Source organism: Alligator mississippiensis, chromosome 3, assembly GCF_030867095.1.
Source record: "Alligator mississippiensis isolate rAllMis1 chromosome 3, rAllMis1, whole genome shotgun sequence".
Taxonomy (NCBI): domain Eukaryota; kingdom Metazoa; phylum Chordata; order Crocodylia; family Alligatoridae; genus Alligator; species Alligator mississippiensis.
Genome location: NC_081826.1, coordinates 214,587,969 through 214,613,083, shown reverse-complemented (window position 1 = coordinate 214,613,083; position 25,115 = coordinate 214,587,969). Strand labels below are relative to the sequence as shown.

The 25,115-nt window shown below is 41.2% G+C and overlaps 2 protein-coding genes across 4 annotated transcripts in view; one reads left to right on the top strand and one right to left on the bottom strand.

Annotated features, from left to right (window-relative positions):
- Positions 1–25,115, top strand: part of ADAMTS19 (ADAM metallopeptidase with thrombospondin type 1 motif 19) — a 277,546-nt gene that overhangs the window by 243,980 nt on the left and 8,451 nt on the right. The gene's annotated exons all lie outside the window — the stretch shown is intronic.
- On the bottom strand, positions 610–9,547 carry LOC132249537 (uncharacterized). The gene is made up of 2 exons (XM_059724887.1): positions 8,957–9,547; positions 610–3,215 (listed from the first exon to the last, which is right to left on the bottom strand). Exon 2 carries the CDS (start codon positions 2,605–2,607, stop codon positions 1,333–1,335), a length of 1,275 nt encoding a protein of 424 aa, XP_059580870.1. The 5' UTR covers positions 2,608–3,215; positions 8,957–9,547; the 3' UTR covers positions 610–1,332.

Here is a 25,115-nt window from a genome sequence, read left to right as displayed (position 1 = left end):
TCATGTTGGGTTACAAGAAAAAAGCTTTAGACAAAAAAGTAAAAAACTAAAACATTCAGATGTGCTTTTGAAAGTGTGAACACAGTCCATATGTGTTCACAGGTCATATGTATACAAACTAACAGGTAACTGAGATGTATTGATACTTGTCACCCAGTCAGAACTAACATTTGGTTTAATGTTATTATTAGGCATTGGATTCAGTGAAATCAAGGCCTTCAGGAATCAGAAGGCATAGTAAATTTAGAAAGTACAGTAGAACCTAGATTTTTCATATTGGGATGGTATATGACTTAATTTGCAGCTCCACTCAGCTGGAGCACAGCAATGGCCCAACACAGCTGAATGGAAAAGCAATGTCCTTTGAAATAAAAGCCTCAGCACATACCTAGAGCACCTCAGCAGTCCCATGCAGCTGTTTGCTGCAGCTGTATATATCTATAGTTCGTTCACAACCCTCATCTTCTCAGGGCAATAAATGACCTATCCCTACAAAGAATCTGAATACTATAAGCATGGGCAGCTGCTTTATGTTTTGTAACCTTTAAGGTATAAATAGATATCACCTAATAAAGTGTGTCGTGGAAACACACACAGAGTACTTTTGGGTCAGGTCAGCAGAAGCTTTTATTTAAAAGAAACTACAGCTGTAGGGGGAGTTCCAAAGTGACATGGATTTCCCAAGCACTTGGAAGGGGTCCCCCCCCCCAAGAGCAAAATCAGGAGGCTTATATACTTTTTAACAGTCGCTTACAACTCACGTGATCATATAGTGAAATTAGCATGAAAAGCGGCTATAATATTACTTTATTATTTTTTTGCTGTTATCAGGATGGGAATTATGGGGGAGATAGGGTTAGTTTACAAACCTCCTTCTTGCACCTGGAAATCTACTTTGTACATACTTTTTTTTTCTACCTTCAAGGCCGCAGTGAGCGAAGCATTTGCAGAAGAGTTACAAAGAACAAACACTTGCCCTTATCTGTTCTACCGTAGCGAGCCAGCAATTCTACACAAAGCGGTTATGTCATCTTATAACTAAAATAATCAAAGTTTAAGGCATATATTTTTTTTGATTCCACAACCCCCCCCCTTTGAGACTATTTAGTCTCACTTTAGCCTTAAATTTCCATTCTCATGAGCCCCTCTATTTTATCATGCAGCCTTTTATGTTTTTTTTTAATCTGCTCACACTTTTGTAACACCATTATTCTAGACTCTGCTGTGGGTTTTCTTGCCTTGCTAAAGCTTCCCCTGCTGGCTTTCACGCAGCAGAGGATCAGTTGCATTAAGACATAGAACATTATCAGAACTATCAAGACAAACAATATTCTATACAGGATTTTTTTGCCAAGGGCCCCGAAATCTGGGAGCCAGGAGGTTAGCCAAGACCACATTTTTTTTTAGACCCCAGTCAGTATTTTCTGAGGCCACTTGATGTAGGACCCTTAACTGATTTCGGATTTTGCGAATGTCAGTTTTGATTCGCATGTCCTGATTGACATAGACACAACAGGTGGAGTTTACTAAGGCACATACTCTTCCCTGGGATACCAATAGGTAATCTAGGGCTATGCGGTGTTGTATAGTTACTTGTGAGATCTGGGAGATCTCTTTTTGTAGAGCCTGAATTGCATCCGCAGTGGCATTTCCCATAGCTTCCATTGTGGCTGAAATGTTAATTATGGCTAGTTTCAATTCTCTTATTCCAAGCCACGGTATGAAGGTTTTTACAAATCGATGGAACCCTGTGTTTCTGGTAGCTAAGGGGTTAACCGCCCTTTTCATGTGATGGTTGAAATTTTTTACTTGTTTCAGATATATTGCACTATGCATTTCGAAACCAGGGATAACACGTCCAAGAGTGCATGCCCCCACCCAATTCCAGGGCAAGATTTTATGAGCCCTGTTTCCGCAGAGCCAGTAAAGGCCTGGGGCAGAAAGGGTACTCAAATCTTGACAGTTGTTGTGTCCTATCCGGCACTTTCGATTGATATGCATCGTATAGGACGGTCCACGTTCAGCTGTTATCCTGCTGGACCGAGATATATTATAAGAAGTAAAATTGGAGTGAATGTAAAATTCTGATCTGTTTGCAATGAGAGCAACATGAGGTTCCTTAGAAAAGTTGTAGACCATGAATCCTGTATAATTGAGAGAGGGTACGTTACCCAACAGGATTTCACTGGTGCTACTAGGGCTATAATCTAGAGTAGTTAGGCAATGAGGGTAGTGTCCTACAGGTGTGGCTTTATTATAAGCTCCGGTGTTGTTGGATCTGTAACAGAAAGGCGCCTCTACTCTTGGGGAGATTATCCAGTTAGCAGGGGCGGCCCTCCATTCTTTAGGAGCGGACCGATGGGCAGCTAACGAGTAGTGTCTAACGAAGCCGCCGTTTATTGTTCCCCATTGCTGGAGGGATATTGGTACTCCGATCATTGGGATTCCTTGGTGTAGGTGTGCTGGGCTGTGAGAGCATATCCAGCAGTCACTTTTATTTTTAGCTTGAGCCACCGCATGGGAGATCTGCAAATACAAATTTTTTTCCCACCCCTCTTGGGTGATACTGAGATACCCAAGTGTGATATATAAGGATATCAGTGCCATTTTTAGATACAGGAGGGACAAAGAATCTTAACAACAAACATAACCAGCACCAGTAAGAAAAAGAACACTATCAGCCAAACCCAGGATGGCAGCCAAAGTCTTTTTTTGTCCTCTGGGCTCAAGTTATCTAAAGGACTGATAATGTCGGCTCTTGGTCTTGATCGAGGTGGTGATCTTTTGAATGGGAGCATTCACTTTTTTTGAGGCCGAAGATGATATCTTCGTTCTTTAACTGATGAATCCGGCTGGGCTGAGGTGTTGGGTGCAGGGGAGAGGTTATTAGCACTTGCACCCTGATGCTCCTCACTTGCCTGAGTGAGGTCCTGAGGGTCTTTGTCCTTGGCCTCAGGGAAAGATCCCAACTTTGGTTGGAATACAGCTGTTTTGGGGTCTAATGGAGGTGATACCTTTTTGCAGTGCGAGGCGTGAGTCCACGTTTGGTGACCTTGGCAACGAACAGCAGAATTAGTGGTTAGAAGTACCTGGAAAGGTCCTTTCCATCTGGGTTGAAGTGCGTTTTTTTGTTGATAGACCTTTACGTAGATCCAATCCCCTGGTTCGAGGTTGTGACAGGGAACATCCGGTGGTTGAGGTAAGGCTTCTTGGACCTGTGAATGAACAGACCTGGCATATTTTATTAATGCCTTGCAATAATTTAGTACAGTTTCATCAGTTAATTGTAGGTCTGTTTGGTGAGGGGCAACAGGTGGTGTAGCTGGCATCCTCATGGGTCATGCCATGAGTATTTCATAAGGGGTTAGGCCATGTTTTCTGTTAACAGTGTTTCTAATGTGCATAAGAGCAATGGGCAGTGCATCAGGCCATTTGAGGCCTGTTTCAGCACAAATCTTCGAAATGCGCGTTTTTAAATCAGAGTTTTTACGTTCTACAGCACCACTTGACTGTGGATGATAACTACAGTGTAGGTGTTGCTGTATGTTGAGTGCTTGGCAGATGTTTTTTATTATCTGTCCTGTGAAATGGGTGCCACGGTCACTATCTATTGTGAGAGGCAATCCAAATTTAGGGATGAATTTTTTGAGCAATTTTTTTGCTACAGTGATGGAATCAGCACGTACGCATGGGTAGGCTTCCACCCATCCAGAGAACACATCAATAATAACAAGAATGTATTCATAAGAACAGCACTTAGGTAGCTGCACAAAATCAATTTGCAGATTTACAAACGGTCCCCATGGAGGGGGATGGGCTGCGGGTGTCGTTTTTATCCGTTGCCCAATGTTGTGAGCTAAGCAGATGGGACAGGAGCTACAGTACTGTTGTGCCATGGAAGGAAAATTTGGGGCAAACCAATTTCTTTGTACTGTAGCAATCATTCCTCCTTTGCTCGTATGGGCCACAGAGTGGGTTAAACGAGCAAGATGTGGCAAAAGCTCTCTAGGCGCCACCAGGCGGCCGTCCGGGGAGCGCCAGAGAGAGTCGGGGTGCAGTGAACATCCTGCACGCAGCCAGTCATTTATTTTTTTTGGGGGGGCCTGATTTTGAAGAAGGGCCAGACTTGAAAGGCTAGCCAAAGGAGACTGGTCTGCTGAAAAACAAACAAAAACAGAGTTAGGAGCCTGTGGGCCAGAAAGGGCCGCATTTCTGGCAGAACGGTCTGCCAGATCATTTCCTCGTGTGACATCATCAAAGGGTTTCTCATGAGCTTTACATTTGACAATAGCAATAGCAAGAGGCAATTGAACAGCTTCTAAGAGCGCTTTTATATAACAACCATGACTGATTTGGGTCCCTGATGAAGTGAGGAACCCTCTTTGTTTCCAGATTTGTCCAAAATCATGAACAACACCAAAAGCATACTTAGAGTCAGTATAAATGGTTGTGGTTTGATTTTTTGTAAGAATGTAAGCACGTGTTAAAGCAATGAGTTCAGCAACTTGAGCAGAACGAGCTTGGGGTAAAGAATAGGCTTCCAAAACAGCATACTGAGTGCATACTGCATATCCCGCAACTAATTTGTCTGCATCATTTTTAAGACAGGAACCATCAACAAACAAAACAAGGTCAGAGTTCGGGATAGGAATGTCCTTGTCAGTTCGAGGGGTTAACAATTGAGTTGTGATAGACAGGCAATCATGAGGCTCACCATCAGAGGGAATAGGCAGAAGTGACGCAGGATTTAGAATTGAACAGCGATTTAAGGTTACATTTGCAGCTGACAGTAGAAGTTTCTCATATTTAGTAAGACGGGAATTGGAAATGTGCTGAGTTTTGCCCTTGAGCAGAAGGGCCATCACAGCATGTGGAACTGCAATGGTTAAAGAGTGTCCCAAAACTAGAGAATCTGCCTTTTCAACCAACAAGGCAGCAGCTGCAACTGAACGGAGGCAAGGAGGAAGTCCCGCAGCTACGGGATCAAGGGCAGAGCTGTAATATGCAATTGGGCGATGCTTTTCACCATGCAGCTGAGTGAGTATTCCTAAAGCGATTCCTTCCCGTTCATGACAAAACAAGGTAAAGGGTTTCTTATAATTAGGAAGTCCAAGAGCAGGAGCAAGAGTGAGGGCTTGCTTAAGGACCACAAATGCTTGTTCGGCTTTAGGAGTCCAAGGGAGGGGTTCCGGGGTGGTATCATGAGTGAATGCTTGCAAGGGTTTTGCGAAAGCAGCATAACCCAGGATCCACTGTCTACAATAACCCGTTGCACCTAAGAATCCCCTCATCTGTTTTCTAGTCATAGGTTTGGGAATGTTGAGGATAGCTTCAACTCTACTAGGGGAAAGGTGTCGTTTTCCTGCTGAGATATCATGCCCTAAATAATGTACCTTAGACTTGCAGAGCTGCAATTTAGATTTTGAGGCCTTGTGGCCTTTCTGAGCTAAAGCTGTGAGGAGTGTCAAAGTATCTTGCTCACAGGCCTCTAAAGTGGGTGAGGCTAACAATAGATCATCAACGTACTGAACAAGGGTGGACCCCCCTTTGAACGTGATAGGATTTAAATCTTTTTTTAGGATCTGGGAAAACAGGGTTGGGGACTCTGTATATCCCTGAGGGAGTCTTGTCCAGGTATATTGAAATCCCTGATAAGTAAATGCAAACAGATACTGGCTATCCTTATGAACGGGGATAGAGAAAAAAGCAGAACAAAGATCCACTACTGTGAAATATGTAGCATCTGAAGGGATACAGGAAAGAATAGTGGCAGGGTTAGGGACCACGGGGAAAGCGGGTAACACAGCGGCATTTACAGCTCGAAGATCTTGCACAAAGCGATACGTATCTTTACCAGGTTTTTTGACAGGTAGGATAGGTGTGTTGCAAGGGGAGCGTATTGGGACAATAATCCCTTGCTCAAGGAGTGAGGAAACGACAGGCTTGATCCCTTTCTCAGCTTCCTTTGAGATGGGGTACTGTGGGACACGAGGAAGTGGCTTGGCAGGGTTCAGGATGATACGCACTGGTTCAGCACTCAGCATGTGCCCCACTTCATTCGCATGGGTGGACCACAGCTGTGGAGGTACTCGTGCCAACAGTTCCTCTTGCAAGAAGGAAGTGTCAGAATCAGAGTACTCCTGGGTTAGCAAAGCCACAAGCTCGGTTTCCCTATGTTCCAGTACCTCAAGGTAAACACCATCTGGGCTACAATAAATCATGCATCCCAGTTTACACAGCAAGTCCTTACCAAGAAGGTTGACAGGTGTACAGGGGCTAAGAAGAAAGGCATGATTTTCAGACAAAGGGCCAATAGAGATGGAGACAGGTTCAGAGATGGGATGTGGGATAGGTTGTCCACCTATACTGACAGCATTTACAGTTTCAGGAGAATAAGGTAGAAAAGGAAACTCAGCAGCCTTTAGCGTGGAGCGGGACGCTCCGGTGTCGACAAGACAGGAGACAGGTTTACCAGAAATAAGGCATTCAACAAACGGACCAGATTGGTCAGTAGCAAGCAAAGGAGCAATGATGTCACTGTCCCTCAGGCTGTCCTATTTAACACTGGGAAAATTGACAGGAAGTGGAGGTGGGGGCTGGGGTCTGGGTCCTTGGCCGGGTTGGTTGGGGCATTCTGATTTCCAATGTCCTTCTTGCTTGCAATAATGACATTGGTTCCCATAGCCTGGGTTTTGTGGGCTCAAGGATCTATCTCTTCCCCTGAATCTACCCGGGCCTCCCCTTCCCCGTCCTCGTCCCCTTCCTCTACCTGGACCCTGCAACTGAGAAATCTGTAAGGCCATTAACTTAAACTCGGCACTGTCTTTAGACCGTTCCAATTTGTTATGAAAATGGTTAGCCGCAGCAAGGACTTCAGTCAAATCTTTAGTTTCCCAGCCAATAATTATTGTTTGAATTTTCTCAGCAATTTTAGGGTTAAGTCCCTGGACGAATGCTGCCACTATTGCTTGTTTAGCATTTCCGACTGGGTTATCCTTTCCTGAGTATCGTTTAAATGCCTGTTTGAGGCGTTCTAAATAGTCACTGGGGTGTTCATTTTTGTTTTGTTTACAGGTATTTATTTTGGTCCAGTCTGCCTTTTTTGGGCAAATTGTGAGAACTGCCTGAACCAAAGCATTTCTCTTGTCAATAAAGTCTTGGCCAATCCCTGGGTTTTGATCTGGCCAAGTACAGGCAGCGTACAGACGTAGCATAGTCTCCTTGGGCAAAATGGATCGCATGAGCTGATTAATGTCAGCCCATGTTGGATTATAACAATTTATAACAGTCTGCAATTCTTCCTGAAATTTTTCTGGGTCTTCTCTGATTTTTGGGAACTTTTGAGTTAAATTGTAGAGATCACCTGGAGTCCAGGGTGCATGCACAGTTATTATATTTTGTCCATCGGTGCCAATGTCTGGCATTTGTCTTAGGGGGTAAACTTGTGCAGTTCGGGATCTCAGATTGATGGGAGATCTTTCCATGCCTATTCCCATTCTTTTAAATACACCTGTGGTGGGTTGTGACCCAGGAGTAAATTGCCACACTGGTGATGATTGAGTGGCAGATATGGTGGATGAGTCCGGACTATTAAGCTCCGTGGATGGATTTACTGAAGGAGCTTCAGCTAATGGGTCACTAGCCTGGGCTGCAGCCTGATGTTGAACCGGTTGTTGCTGATGTGGGAGTCCCAGGAGAGCGGGGTTCGAACAAAGGTCAAGGATATCCTCTGCTGGCTCCGGTGGTGGGGGTGCCCCGGGCAATGCTGGATACATTGGAGCGGTGGCCAGCGTGTAATTTGGGGGAGCAGCCAATTTTTCCCGAACAGCTTTTAACTGCTGTTTTAATTTTTCTTGAGAGTCTTTTAGGCTCCTAGTTTGAGATTCTGTCCGCCTTTTGGACATTTCATCATACCAATAAAAGAACGCGTCCTACTGGTTTTGTGGTGTTTTGGATCCACGGGACTCTAACACCCCTCTCAAGTGCACTATTTTATCCTGATCAAATGTTCCTTCCTGTGGAAAATGTTTCACAGGATCATCCCTAGTATACCAGTTCCACTTATCCAGGTACTTGCAAGTCTCGGGAGAATAGTGTGTGTACATAAAGTACGCCGGAGTTAGGGGGGACAGGAACCTGTTTAGACTGACTTGTTCCCATTTTCAGTCACACAGGGAGACGTAGGAGAGGCTTATTTAGGATGTCCGGGCTGCTCAGTGCCTTGCCCCGCAGTTTTTTACTGCCCAGACAAAAGGCTTCTGACCCGACACCGGCTCATAAAATGGAAATGGGGAGGGAAACACTAGAGGGATCCTTTCACTTCTGCTTTCGGCAGAAGCTACTGGGACGAGGGGTTTGGAAAAGACAAAATCACTCAGACGCCCTGTCCACTGGGTCACGAGGTTCCAGTTGGGTCCCCTTGCTTTCAAAACTGCCCTGTCAGGCAGAATTGGGGCGGCTGAACCCAACCGTAGTCTCAGTCCTGGTCAGTGGCTCATATTTCTAAATACACACACACATTCATTCAATAAGCCCTGTCCACTGGGTCACGAGGTTCCAGTTGGGCCCCCTTGCTTTCAAAACTGCCCTGTCAGGCAGAATTGGGGCGGCTGAGCCCAACCGTAGTCTCAGTCCTGGTCAGTGGCTCATATTTCTAAATACACACACACATGCACATTTATTCAGTCAGCCAGACCTCCTACCCCACACCGCCTTAGTTAATTAACTACAAGCCCGATGTGCTGTTGGATGAAGGTGCCTCAAACAGTTTCTCCCTAAAACGTACGTTACCAGACACAAAATGGGATCCTTTACCAGACAGAAAATTTTAGCCGGCAGTAAGGTTCAGACTGACCTGTTTTAACAAGGTTCAGATCCAGTTACCACGGCCAAGTTGGGAGCCTACAGGCAGTCCTCCTCCGAAACCCCTATAGAGATTTTGAATTAGGTCTCTTACCTCTCAAGTTTGGCGCCTCAGGGTTCGGGGGGGGGGTAGCCTGCGGTCCTCCTTCCTCAGCCTGTGTTCTGGATCCGAGTCACGGCACCAGGAATTGTCGTGGAAACACACACAGAGTACTTTTGGGTCAGGTCAGCAGAAGCTTTTATTTAAAAGAAACTACAGCTGTAGGGGGAGTTCCAAAGTGACATGGATTTCCCAAGCACTTGGAAGGGGTCCCCCCCCAAGAGCAAAATCAGGAGGCTTATATACTTTTTAACAGTCGCTTACAACTCACGTGATCATATAGTGAAATTAGCATGAAAAGCGGCTATAATATTACTTTATTATTTTTTTGCTGTTATCAGGATGGGAATTATGGGGGAGATAGGGTTAGTTTACAAACCTCCTTCTTGCACCTGGAAATCTACTTCGTACATACTTTTTTTTTCTACCTTCAAGGCCGCGGTGAGCGAAGCATTTGCAGAAGAGTTACAAAGAACAAACACTTGCCCTTATCTGTTCTACTGTATCGAGCCAGCAATTCTACACAAAGCGGTTATGTCATCTTATAACTAAAATAATCAAAGTTTAAGGCATATATTTTTTTTGATTCCACAAGTGGATCAGCTGTGCTGGGACACACCCCTGCACAACCGATCCGCTTCATTTGACAAAACATGTCAATTAATTCCACCAATTGATTATGAGGGACAATGGCTGACAAGTTCTGTGCTTACAGACATGCACCCCTGAGAATCTCTAGGGCATGTCTCCGTAAGCAGGGAAAGTCAGGGTTCCCCACTTACAAAGATGTACCCTGTTGTTTGCCAAGGGCACATCTCTGTAAAAAGGATGAAAGCTGAGCCAGTGCTCCCAGGTCTGAGGCTTGGTCCTGCATGAAAATTCCCAGGGCTCCCAGAACTGGGCCCTTCAAACTCCAGCAGCGCCTGCTTAGGTGGCTAGAGAGTGCAGGCAGCACTCTTCTGCCATAAATTAAATAGATGTTTGCTGCAATAATGTAGCACAGATTATTACTGCCTTTTCTCATGTCTACAAACAAAGGCATTTGTGGTGTGACAAAGGGCATGGGCATCTACTTACGTTCACTTTCTGCTGCTGTAAAAATTGTTATGGTGGCACAAAGGTAATGTCTGTTTCCAGCCTTAGAAATATAGTATCTGTAAGGAGAGATTTATTACTGTGTCTTTGTACTGTGGTAGAGCATCAAGATTTCAAAATGGGGACTCTATTGTGCTTGGCACTGTAGAGTTACAAAGGAGGTAACAGCTGTGCCCCAGGGAACTTGCAATCTGAGGTAAGTCAGATACCAAGAGTGGAGAATAGGGATGCCATCAAATGTGTACCCTTATATTGGAATACTGATGTCATGCAGTTGGATAAAATTAGATAAACGTTTTTCAAGTACATCCAACAGATACTGAACTCATTATTTCTTCTAAGCTTCCTATGTATGGGTTGTGAGGAGAGGTTAGCAGCCATATTTATTGGTTGGGTAGAGCATTCCATGCAGAAGGGCAGCATCAAAGAAGTTGTAAAGATAACTTTGGGGAAAATGGGCAAATGAATAGTCAAAACAAGTATTGTCAGAGAGCAGCAGAGCAGGAGCAATGCACAAAAACATTAAAGACATAAAAGAAGAAAGGGAAGATTTGTGAAAGCCAGAATGGGATTCATGAACTTGAGCTAACTGAACAGAAGGTGAGTGAAGAAGGGGTGATATAGTCATAATGGGCATGACTACACGTGCTTTAATGCACGCCTAAACTTAATGCACAGTGGCCTACTGCGCATTAAGGCAATTTAGGCACACGTCTACATATGCACGCACTAATGTGCATTAACATGGTTGTGTAGACCGACTTGTGACTAAAGTTAGTCCCAAGTCAATGGACACACACCACATTAATGCACATTAGCACATCTACATGTTTACTAATGCAATTTAGCTATTCATGAATAAACTTGATACCTACTTTATGCAGGTATCAAATTTAGGCTCAAATAGCCTTAAATTGCCATTTTTAAGGTGCATTAAGGGTGCACACATGTAGAGCCCTTAATGCACTTTAAATTGAGCTAATGTGTGTTAAATGCACACATGTAGACATGCCCAATATGTCAAAAAGCTGTTTTTAGCCACTATAATTTGACTACTTTAAAGAGATGATGTCAGGAAGACAAGATGATATAATTAATAGGAAGACCAATCAGCAGTCAATACAGATTTGCAAATTATTAGCAAAAAGATGGTAGCTGATGCCATATGAGCGTATAAGATTACCCAACTGATGGCCTTTAGACTTCTAAAGGTACTTCATCTTGGTAGTTTTTACTTACCTCTAGGAAAAAGAGATTATCATGAATGTTGCTAAAATGGAATAATAATTTAAAATTAAACAGTTAAAAGATTTTAAACTGTTTTTCTTTTCTTTTCTATATTTTTTATATATATATATATATATATATATATATATATATATATATATAATATAGCTGTATATCAGACCTAGATAATTATAATTATACAGTTAGCAATTTTGAATCATAGGCGCTTTGACAAATTTTGTAGATTGTCCCTTCAGTCGGCTATCACCATATCCTGTGTTCTATCTATAGCCTGAAACATTAAGCAATGAAGTCTGGCTTCCATTTTCCTTACTACAGTTTGTCACTCCTTAAAATTCACATTGACAAGAATGATTGGTTTCTGGCTTACTGATCTAAGTAGAAATGCCTGTATAATCAACATACTGCTTTATTTCCAGTGAAGCAGAAACAGCAGAAACCCCTTCATTAGTGGAGGTGAATTTAAGAAATTTATCATGATATGATCTAAGCCAATTTATCTTAAATCTAATAGATTGCATATAGTATAGCATATGCAAATGTTAAATGGTCCTAATTTTGTAACTGACAATGATGAGAAATATAATTGTCCTTCTGTCTTCAGTAAAGGTATCCTACCTGGTTATTTATTGAATATTCAGAATTTTGGAATGAGATAGTTTAGTGGTATATTAGATCGGTAAACTAGTTTAGCTAGTGATCTCAGTGATATGACTGTTTTCTTCCAATTCAATTTGCAAATTTCAAAATTTTCAAAGGAGCCTATATTTTGCCATCAGAAAAAAGTTTATTTTAGAATTAAGCATATTTCACGTTTGAAATACTATATATAATAATACAGTTGTATAATTAATATTCCATATTCCAACAGTATTTGAGATAAGATTGGGTATTCTTAAGGAAGGAAGAAACTTACATACATTTTTCTGTTCCAAAATCAATCTTAAACAAGTATCAGGTAGCTTAGTCATGGGCAGTCTAGTTTATAGCCTGAAACTTATCTTCCTTTTATAGCACGATCACTGCAAATCAATACAAATAATAAGCCTCATGGATTAGCATTATAAACTGTTCTAGTCAAATGCAAACTACCTTCCATCAAGAGCTTTACTGTATCATGGCTAGTCTGTCTAAATTAAGTTCTTTGTGAGCCAACTTACTCTATGAGCTGACCTCCATAACATTTCTGAATTTATCAGCATCCCATTTCAAAAACTAATATATATATTAAAGTGCTTAATGCCTCACAAGAGAGTGCCTATCTTCTTGTACCCTGTGGCACCCGTATAGGATTTCACAGAACCCCAGTTTAGAATCATTGTCGGATGCCTGCCTTTAAAAGACTAGAATCCTCCTTTGTTTTATCCCGAAAATGATTCTTACAATTATTCCTATTTTTTTCTTCCTATTCACACCTGATATATTTATTTTTTCCTGTAGATTCATGTACAAAAGCACCTTTTATTCTGCATGTTAATTTCTCTGTTTTGTATGCTGTCATCTTGTTCATTCTTGGATCTTGATGCACATTGAACAGATGACTTCATTAAACTATCCACAGCAGTGCCTGGGAGGTGACGGCTAATTTACAACTTGTCAGTATAGGCATGGAAATTAAATTATTCATTCCAGCATGCATTATTTTGTACTTGACTTCAGTATATGAATGTCACCCATCTTTCTAAATATTTTCTCTAATATCTGTGATTATAGGGTTTGTAAACACACAACTCAATTATCTGTTTGATTGAAACTCTTTTAGAAGTTGTCTTCATCACTCCTGGTCTTCAGTAACTTCGAGTATTTCATATTATTAGATAACTTCTACTTTATCCAATCTTTTGTACGTTCGTAAGTACATAGCACTGGTTTAATTGCTCATTTCTATAAATCACATTATTATTTTTTAAGTAAAAATACAGGGTATATATTATTATATCTGTTGTATTCAGTTTTTAGTCTACATAAAACATGATCTCACCTTATGTTTCACCACTCTTCCTAAACCTTATAGTAGACATTATTATTGTAAGACCTTTGAAAATCTTATATTACCATTATTTTTTAAAAATCTTTTTCTAAGGGGTTACTTCAATTGAGAGCTATATTACCTATTATTTTAGTAAATTTTAAAAGTTAAGCAGAATCAGGGTAACCATTTGTTATTAAATTATTCATTTTAATAAATTATAGTATGGTGGTATTTCTAGATATTAGAAGAGAGATTTTTTTACTTAATCTTTGCTCCTCCAACACAGAAGGATATTGTTCATAGATTAATGTAGGATCTGCACTAGTTAATTTCTCAAATTTCACCCCAAATGCTTTCAATAATATTGAAATGCAAATAACTTCACCAAAAATGTGATCATTTGGTAAACTTAGATTTGCAACTACTCTGGCAGATTTACATGATCTGCCTTTTGGCTCTGAGATATTTCCCACATAGTCATATTTCCATGTGCTCTCTCAGTACAGTAAGAAAATTCTACATTTTGATATGCTTTTTCTAATAATGTAGCAGTTAGAATAATTTTTAAACAATGTATCTACTTACAATGGGCGTGTTTAAATATGTGAGGAGAAAATTATGTTAACCAGTATGAATCTTGTTCCGTTGATATGAAATATTTATGACTTTTTTTTGTGCTTCATATGCAGTGGTGACTCAAGCTGTTTTAACATTGGTTTCTTTGAGGAGAAATGGCTCTCATGTGAGATTCACAGTATTTCTGCCAAAAAAGTTCTTAAGGCTAAGTTCTCTCATAACTGTCAGTTTAAAAAAAAATCTTTTGAATCCATTTGGCTTAGATACCTGCTATCAATTCAGATCACAGTTATCCTGTGTATTTAAATACAGTGAATGGAAACAGAGCAACCGTTAGAACCAAACACCCTGATTTACTTACTATTGAAAGAAACAGAAGGAGCTATATGTCACAGTGCTATTTAAAGGCATACATTGAATTTTATCTGAAACAAAGCATTTTTTTCTTTTTTCTCAACACACTTCACTTTAAACTTTTTTTTCAGAAATGATATAATATGCTAGATGTTTTGGAAAGGGGGCTCTTTTAAGGAGACTATCACATAAACTAAACAGAATGATTGATTAGTTTCTTAAACTTGTGGTACTCTCTAACATTTGGCACATTACCCAGGCATCCTGTGTTGGCAGCTCTGGAGTTGCTTTGTTTATGCTCCTTATGGGCTCTCTGAATTGTCTTTTCATTCAAAACACCATTTTTCCTCTAATTGCACTTTTGTGCAGAGGAATTTGCACTTTTATGTAGAAGGCCTTATAGGTCCGTATGAAGGCAGTATCTAAGAACTGTTATATTTTTAAAGGGACAGTTCTCCAAGTGATCCTCCGAATTAGAAGTATTGGTTCAGACAATATAGTCTGAGGAATTGTAGAGTTTATATATTGTTTCTTTGCTCATTTGTTTTCTCATGAATACCTTGATTATTCAAAACCAATAGTGTTTTCAGACTATGGTCTTTTTCTGTTAGCTTAATACACAATATCACTACTAGAAAGCTTCTTTTGTTGTTGTTGTAGTTGCAAATTACCATCCAGAGGTATCAAAGGTGCCATGGCAGGAAGTACTATGATAGCTCAGAAAATGAAGAAGCCAAGAAAATATAGTAAATTACATGGAGATATGGACTTACAGGTGACTAGCTACTCTGTGCTAAGTCTTTATGTGTCTGCTCCTAACCTGAAGTAAATGAAAGCTAACCTGGATTAGCTAACAATTCAGTGAAACAGGTCTAATTTGCCCAGGTTACCTTTCACTTTTCATGGGATAAGAGCAGGTTCATAGGCAGTTACTATGAAACAGCTGTTATGCAATAAGCTTCTATCCCCATTAACTCACTGTACTTAATTCATTTCATTTGTTGGTTGCCTTCTCATTTACCATCCATGATGACTTTTTAATGTAATAGAATACATATTATATTATAGACAGATTAATCACACTAATTTCCACTAATATAATTTCTGAGCATGTCACTCAGTATAAATCCATAAACAGATATGAGATACATCTTTCATAATGATTTTCTCATGTGACTGCTAACAGTTTTCTGGGAGACAGTTTTCATTGGTTGAAGCATTTTTAAATTAATAGAATAGTTTAAAGGCAAACATTTACCACCATTAGACTTACAGAAATGCATGCAAATAGTAATTAAGCTAGCGCACACATTGTAAAAATACAATTGACTTCTCTTGGAGTTACTTGTATTCTGTTATTGAAAAAAAAAAAGACACATGAAGAAATGAGTATCCCAAAGCTTTCTCCCCTCAAAACACCTCAATGCCAACAGATCAACTTTCACATAAAAATCCAGTTGCCTGTTGGAACATATATAATGGTTTTAGTCTGTTACCTCTCAGTATGTGGGTCTATATAAGGTTAAAACCCCAGAAAAAATAACAAGTAAAATTACACTGTTTGTTTCCCCTTGGGATGAAGTAGAATTGCCCTGCATGCATTTCTGCCAGAAGTAAAATGGAAGAGGAAGGCCTTCTACCTTTTAGTCCAGTATTATAATGGTGAGGGAATGTGTTGAAGCAGTGGAAGACTCAGGCTGTAGTCCCTGTAATCCAGAGGGGTTTGAACCTGCATCTCAGAACAGTGCTTTAACCATCTGACCATAGGTCAGCCCAGCATTATCCAGACCCTTTCTAGCCCTCTTATAATTGGTCCACAGGGCAGGCAGATATATGGGGCCAGGAAGAGGTGTTTAAGTCGGAGGATGTGTGGCTCAGCAAAATAGATGCTTTCTTAGAAAGGAGATACCAGATTCTGACCTGGTCCCTGCTCCCAGTGGGGCAGGAAACTTCCCAGTACCATTTATCCATTTTATCCTATGAACATTAAGGCTAGGGACAGACATTACTAATACACCAGTTTAAGTGATCAGAAACTGGTTTAAACCTGTAACAGAACAGATGCTCAATGCACATAAACCAGTTTGAGAAAAACTTGGTTGAATGTAGTATCAGACTTAACTGATTTGGATCAAACCAGTTTATGCAATGGCTGTCCCAGACCCCCCTCTGATCCCCGGCTGCAGCTCCCCCCTCACCACTCCCTGCTAGGCAGGAATTCCCCCCTCCCCTGTGCCTTGCTGAGGAGGTGTCTGTGTATTAGCTAGCCAACTACATGCTGGCTACCCTCCATGCTGAATCAACAGGCAGACCCAACAAGTAGTTGGTAATGCCCCTCTGTTCCTTTTTTAATTGGGTGATAAAGATTGTTATCAATTCCCTGGTGGGCTAATTACAGTGTCCTGCCAGAGCCTGGCCACACCCCTCTCAGCTCCACGCTGTGGAAGGAAAGGAGGGCTGCTCTAGCACCCCCTGGCTTCTAGCCTGAGCCACTACAGGCATGTGCCTGCATTTCTGGGACGTCTGTCCAGTTACAAATCTGATTTAGCCTAGCCAGGTTAGACTAACCTGCAAAGATTTAATCAATTCAGGCTCTGGCTTTTTGAATATCTGTCCCTAGCCTAAGGGTGCTGACAGACATGAAAAAACAAAACAAATTGAAACAAAACAGAGCTTTATGGGAAGAAGAAGCACATTATTATGACTTGGCTCCCCAGCATGTGTATAGATGGGGTGCTTCAGTGGGGCTTTTTGGTGCTCTGATCTAAAGCTGATTCAGTCAGCTATTAGATCAAAGCATGAAAATGTCCTGCTAAAGTATGTGATCTATATGGATTTTGGGTGAGCCGAGTCAAACTAATGTGATGCCTCTTCTGGGCATACTCAGGGGCATGCTAAGCTGAAAATAAAGTGCTGTTTTGTTTTGTTTTTTTCATGTCTGTAAGCAACCAAACTGTAAGATGCAGTGATGCTAGGTTTGAAGGGAAAGGTTTAGAGTACTTTGCTAGGTAGTAGAAGATTCAGATTCAACCCTCTGGGGTGAAGGGGGCTTAAATATCCTAACTACTAGTCTAGGGCTGAAAAAGGGGACAGGGCTCTTCTGCTCCACTTCTTCCCCACAACCACTGTCTGTCACCTGTTCCTTGTGTTGCTGTCCAAATAAGCTTTTGGGACATGCTTGGTTTTATGTGAGGGTGATTCTGTTTCCTGGCACAGCTGTCCAATGAAAGTATAGCTCTGCTGAGCATGCTAAGTAGGCTAGTTCAGGCAGGGCTGAATGCCAAAACAGGTTAGATTCCGAAAAGTGCAGCTACATGGCTATATATATACCACTTAGGCAGGTAAAGTAAAACAGGATTTAGACTATTACTTCTAAAAAATCAAGAGACTACTATCTCTCCTTTGGTACAGAGTATTTGTGCCAGTCTCCTATGGCATGGACTGGGAGTGGAGGGCATCCATGGGAAACCCTTAGAAACAGCATAGCCAGTTTTTGCATTTCTCCCTAGGCACCTTCTGATGCAAGCAGCATGGCAAGGAGTGGGGAATAACACAAATATGGAATGTGCTTCTATTATCTCCTTCTGACCAGATGGAACAAGTTAGCCCTCCTCTCCTCTCCTCTCCTCCCTGCCCACCCCCCTTCCCCAAATTGCTCTGAACTGGATGGCACCACACACTGGAAGTTGTAACTGGTTGTTAGGTTCTCAGCTTTATTCTTTTTCTTGTCTTGGGGTACGCAGCATGGCTGTCTGTGGAGCAGAGCAATCATCCTTTTCTGGAACCTCCCCTGATATCAGGCAGAATTACTTGTGTCACATTCTGTTGTCCTTGGGGTTCTCATGGACCAACAGGGAAGCCTTATTTCTTCCCTTTAGTTACTAGTTGACGTACTTCAGTTTCAAGTCCATGGTTTGCCGCAGATCTTAGGACTGTTGTTTACCTGCCTCATCTGGCAAAATATAGAGCAGGGCAGCACGTTGGATACTTTTCATCCTGCAAATTTCATAAACCTCTTTGAACCAGTTTGTCTTTAAAGCTAAGTGCAGACATTCAAGGAGGTTAGGGGGAGTTTGGATCGGATTAAAAATAGCCAGCCAATTTAACTTACTTCACCCATGGTGGACCTTACAGTCGGACCTGGTCTCAGTGTTTGGAAATCAAGTTAAACCCATAACAGTACAGAAGTTCTGCATACACGGACTGGTCTAAAAATTGCAGAACCCAATCTAAGATAGACCTGGATTAATGTAGTATCAGACTTAATCTATTTTAAACCAGAGTACTGAACTTCTGTACAGTTACCTGCACAGCCCTAAAATCGGGAAAACCCAGCCACTGGCCCCAGCCCCAGGGCTGTGATTTTCTTCCCTGGCACCAGGTTATTTCTAGGCCTCCAGCCCCTCGCCATCCCCCCACCAATCCACCAAACCCCACATCCCACAAGCCACTCCTGGTACTGCTTTTATCAGCATTTGCACTGCTGGAAGCCAAGCAAGTAAATATTACTAGATGGATGGGCAGGAGGGATGGGGAATGTAGCGTGTTGGGGTGAAGGTAGAGATAAAAATAGCCCCAGTCCCCTCCTAAGACCCTCCCATGGACCCTGTGAGCCCCCCTAATCCCACTAAACCCTCTCAGACCCCACCAATGCCCCACAGACCCTACATGGCCCCAGTTGCTTCTGCAGATTGCACCTGCTCCCCCGATCCTTCCTGCTGATCCCCATCACCCCATGTATACCCCCCACAGATCCCGCTTGCCCCCCCAACCCCTCCCCACTAGTCTTACTATCCCAACTTACCTTATATCAGGTGGCCATTTTAAATGTGGTCTAACCTCCCTGACTATCTTCACTTAGCTTAAGCTGCCACCCTGCCCTACCTTCTGCCTGACTTCAGAGTGACGCAGGTCACTACCTTTCTGCCCCATCTGATGAGTCTTTTAGGTTCCTTTGGGACCCAGGAATGAGAGAATGTGTCACTTCTGTTCCTTCTTTCCTTCCTATGGGCCTCAGGACTTCTGTAGAAAGAAAGGATTGGATAAGAACTTTATGTATTTTGTATGCCAAATTTTTGTGTGTCAGTTCCCCTTGAGAATGCCACCACTGACAGAACCCAGGTTCAAACTTAAAAGGCAGGGATAGAAAGTTACTCATCTACAGAATAACCTGACAAAGATGCAACTGAGCCCAAATTCAGCTTTTCAGACAAAAGACACTTGTACAACCATTTTCCAGTACTAATGAAAGTTCAGAATGAAGAAGAAAAACAGTCAAAGAAAGACAATGGAAAAAAGAAAAGACATAAGGGAGGGGAAAAGTAAAAGTGGCTACCCTAGAAGAGACCGACAGCAGGGCTTTCTCAACTAAGCATAGCACAAGTTCTCAATTTTGTATTTGGCATCTAGTTTCTGAGGTGTTGGGTGTGTCAGAAATGAGAGAGGCAGAGAGACCTTCCTGTAAATGATGCATGAGGGAACACAGACTCTGTTATGTTTGGTTCCATTATTCCCTTTTCCTTGTGATTAAGTGTACTATACATGAGTGCCTCTACAAAGAAAGTAAATACAGCATGGGACATAAATAACTGCATAAAAGTTGATAAGCAATACTAGCATGGCTTAAGAATATTTAAAATAGTTATAAGAACAAGTACAATGTATCATGTAATACCGGCCTTCAAAATCAAACTACATTAAAAGGTGTAAATTAAACAAAAACTTTGAAAACTTTTCAGCAGATACGCACAGTGCTACTAATGTTTTATTCCTCTGTGTGCTTGTTTCACACTCACTTTATTAAAAGGTTGAAACTGCTTGAATACTGGAACTGTCAAACCTATACATAAATGATTAGGAATGCTCCACTAATAATTTCCAGTAGAACTCATCATTGAGTTTCCTTATGAGAACATCTCTCTCCACTTTGAATGCTACTTAAGACTTAAAACTCTTTCTTGAGTGATTCATTTATTCTTGAAGATAAACGGTCCAAGTTGATTATGTTAACATTGTCACAGATTGGCGCTTCTCATTGTAGATTGTATCAGGCTCTATAATGATTGCCTATTGTCTTGGCTGAGAGATGCATTTTGACCGTTACTGTCTGCCAGTGACAATTTTTTCCTTAATTTAGGAATTCCTACTTCTTACTGAGGCCAGCTGGAAACAACTAAAGCATTACAGCACCTTCCTCAGCTGTTGGCCATGGGAATATGTATTCTCTCCAAAATATATATCTTTGGCAGGGAACAAAAAGAAGGAATCTTGGGTAATTGTTTTGTATGCCAAGTGTAAGGATTGTTATATTTAACGCCTAGATTTCTGTTCCTAAAAGTATGTTCAAAAGAAGTTCAAAAGTAGGCCAGTATACATATATAGGGTGTTTAGATTTTATGCAAATAACATTTTAAAAATAGCTGTTAACTATATTTATCTAGATTTGTTTTCTTATAGAGCCTTTAACATGAGTGTTTTACATGACTTGCTGCTTGAACGGTTTTACAGTACCTTTAGGACTATGTCCAAAATGCACAGATTAACAGCCACATAAAAAACTCTGGCTGAATATTAGAACATTTAGTCTAAACCTACAAACACAGTTGTCCTACGGGAATTTTTGCTAATCAGTTACATGGCCTCAAAATGTAGGTCATCTGAACAGTCAGAAGTAAGAAATAACTAAAACGCCACAAAAAGGACCGTGTGTACAAGTGTGACATTCTTTTAGGGGAAAAGGTATAAGAGAGTATTCGTGAATCCTCAGTGATTAAATGAATAGATTGAAATTAAATTAGGCTTTACTAAGAAAACCTGCTGAATCTCCACATTTTACTAAGGAACTAGGTTGGAGTAATGTATTTTAGGTAAATCATTATTTTGATTTAACTAGAATCTTGTCCGAGTAAAACATTGCATAACATTAGCATGGAAGAGATACCATAAGTGGAAAGCAATAATGTGATGTAACTTGAGGATAATTTTATTTTTTTAAAACATAGGAAGTTACTAATGCAGTTATAATCCACTGTGGGGGGAGGAATTGCTGCCTAAAATTGACAGTGGTAGGAGGAACTGCTGCCTAAAATTTACATATAATGGATGGAACAGGCACTGATTTGAATATTTTTAATGAGAACTAATAAGTCTTAGAAATGGTTTTGGGAGAAGTTTTGCCACACAAATTAAAGTATGCAAGTGAATATTCAGGTCTCTGTGCAGTACTATATGTGGCAAAACTGAAAGACGGATTTTATATCTCAATCTGCTTGCCGCTGCTCTGCCAGCAGTGAGGGTCCTTTGGCAACACCAGAGCACCACCTAGGGCACAGACAGAAGAGCACCTCCCCATTGCAACTCAGCACTTTGCAGGAAGCACTTTGAGTTGCAACAATGCCCTGAGCAAAGCAGGAGTTCTCTGTTGGGTCCAGGAGTTCAGGATTCCAGCTGCTTGCTGTGAGCCTGCAGCCCGGTCTCCATAGCAATGCCCCTCCTACCCTGTCACTATTTTGAGAATGGGAGTGGAGAACAGGAAAATAGGGAGCTGGTTCTTGGGGCTCCCCATCCAGTGCTGGAGAGTGGGTGTTTTGGACCCCCCCCCCCCACCTCAGGGAGCCTCCAACAAATCCACCCTACCCTCTAGTGCTGGCTGAAAAAGCCCCCAACCAAACTCCCTCCATTCCCTTTCCCCACTCCCATTCTGAAAACAGTGATGGGCTGGGAAGTCCACAGACAGAAGTTACTGAAGCTGCTCCATTTTGCAGCTTGTCCATTTGAACCCTCATGCAATGAGAGTTCAGATTTTTGCAGGTTCAGGCCCTTTTAAAGTGGTCTGCAGCCACACACTTCTATTTGGTCACATCAATAGAGTGCTTTCTGGGGCCAGATTACGCAAAAATTGTAACTTCTATCTGTGCCTCTAGGCACTCTGCCACCTTCAAGAGCTACCAAAGGAGGGGAAAAGTGAGTGTCTTTTTTTCACCATAATCCTAAGACTCCACAGTAGCATTAGAAGTAGTGGCAGTGAGAGAGCAGGGTACCAGTTCCAGGCACCCAGTTAGAAGGGAGTCCAAAAATGGCAGTCACTGCAGCCGGCCAGGCCCCTGCCATTGCTGCCACCCAGGGCACAGACCCTACTTGTTACACCTCTGCAATTCCATGGATTCAACTGGCCAAGAAGTAGTGCAGGATCAGGTGTGTAAAGAGCAGTGATTGGAGCCAGCTACAAATCTGGCTCTTAGACCACATATTAGTGGACTTGAATAATTGTGGTTTATTTTTAATGCCATCCAGTGATGTGCTTTTCTCCATTTGTTGAAATGACATAAGGCTATGTATAATTGAGAGAGTTTATTAGACTACTTGGTTTTCAAGTGCTGATCAGAAAAATTGACAGTGTAAAAATTGCACTTTAAACCTTTATGAATCCACGCTGCATATAAGTTGTGCTGACAGAAATACATTTGATACGTCTTATAATGCAGCAGGGAGAAGACAAGAATGGGAAAGTGACCTTGAATTATTTTCTGGCTTACAAATCATCAGCAGAATTGTTAAATGAATTCTGAATGCAGAATTGTTATTACTGGTGATGATGTGTGAACTAGGTACAGCTTGATCACCAGGTCCCAGACTGAGTTTACAGTATGAGTAATGTGAAAAATCATCTTTTAAATTGTAAACCTATCAACTTGGATGTAGAAGTCACTGAAAACAAGTAGACACAGAACCCCACCATGCCAGGATCACAGAATCACTTTCTACTGCTTAATATCACTTCAAAGTCATACAAAATAAAAATAAATACAGAGTTAAAATCAACACAACGGTGGCAAGATAAGGGAAGAATGGCTTTAGGACTAAAACTCAGGGCAATCAGAAAATCTTTTTTCTTGCTTTTCACAAACCTTCCACAGTCTCCATTGGCAAGTCACTTTTATTATCTGTATGTCTTATAGAAATCATAGAGAAATAGGGATGGATGGGACTTCCAGCTTGTCAGCTGGCCACACATAGGTCCTCTAGCACAACTCCCTACCTGAGGCAGGATCATCCCCATCCAAATCATCCTATACAAATCCATAATCTAACCTCTTACCATCAACCCTGACACAACATAACACATAACACCCTCAATTTCCTCATGCAAAAGGGGGATAGTAATATGGGATTTTTTTTTCCCCAAAAGGGTATTGTAAAATGATAATTAATTGTTTATCAGGCACATTGGTTTCCTTGGGTAGAAAACACTACATAACTGCAAAGTAATATGATTTAATATGTAAATGGAAAATATATAACATAAGAAGTTGGTGGCACTCAAACATGAAGAGGTCATGGGCACTCAAACAAGTTACTATAATTTAAAAAAAGAAGGGTGAAGATTTACAGCATGTCAGATTCTGCACCTTCATGGCAACCCCTTAGTAAAATAAGACTAAGTTACCATGGGTTCGCATTTATTCACCAGAGTGTTTACATGGACAGTTACCTTGCAGCTGATACCCTGTAAAGCCCCATTTTCCCTTACTTCACAGTAATTTGTTTATGGGCCCATGCTTGCATCTGAATAAGACTGAAAACCTTGGAAGAAACAAGTGGAATAATTGGTGAATACTAAGGGGATGTAGTCACTGTTTGTGTTTGAATTCCACACTCTCCCAGAGTTTGGAGTAGTTGCATCCAGGGTTTGGTTTGAATTTATCTCCAGTTCTGTGTCATAATGCATGTTAAACAAGGCACTCTAAGGATAGATTTATATGGGTGTTTAAGAAATTAAATTTGCCAATACTCCTTCAAGAGTACTCTAAGGAATGTCTCAAATACTGCCTAACTGCTTCCATGCCACAAGCTCCCAGCCCAGAAATGAGGCAGTGAAGCCATTCTGCTGCTGTTCTTGAGATCTGTGCCTGGCATATTTTAGAGCAGCAATGAGGAAAGCCTCTAAATAGCTTCACTCCCTCATTTCCAGATTTGGGATATGCAGAACAGGAGGGGATGTGCAGGGCATGCTTGAGAGCAGGACTCCTGAGAGTGCTACAGCAGTGGCATAGGCAAACGCTAAGATTTCTTTGAGTAAAAGTGTAGTACGTGCCATGTGACTGCATAAACACACAGTTTTCTAGTCCATCTGTGTACAGGAGATTAAAATCACATTGAAAGTATTTTTCAGTTGTAAGACTTTCCAACATGTAATAAAAATATAACTGTAAGAAAGCAGATGAAATAAAGGATTAGAGTCAAGATTACTAGCAGAGTAGGAAAAAATGGCAATATATTGTTATTTTGCAATGAAATTACAGTTAAAGCAATGGCATATATGTGACTGGATAAATAGCGTACATATACCTCAAGAGATTCAGCTCGTGTCAATCAGCAAGTGGGTTTCATCAGTTCAAATTAGATTTCATATGCAAATTAGATTTCATATGCATTTGTAAGGCACTGCCTTGGTTTATTTTCCAGGATTTTATTTCACAATCATACTTTACACTGAAATATTGTACGGTAAAAGGCTATGTGACACCACTCACCTTTTTTACAGTAAGATGGTTAGGGTGATTTGGGGTCTGTACAATTAATGCTCATGTGTATGTTGATATGTGATGCACGATACTTGTGTGCATTGTACCACTGAAATAAGATGGCTAAATAGTTTCTAGGTGCAATCTTTATTCTAAATTCAGAAATGTTTTCTATGCATCTCCTCTGGAATATAAATAAGTGCTTGGACAGTAACTCTGTCCCTATCCCTATCCGACACATGTACTGCTGCTCTGAGTAGAACTGGTCCACACTAAGGGTAAAGTTACATGCTACACTTAGATTGTACTAAATGCACTTAAAGCATGAGTGTTTAGATGTTAAAGCTCATTATCTCACGGTAAGTACCCTCTGAATGTCCGAGAG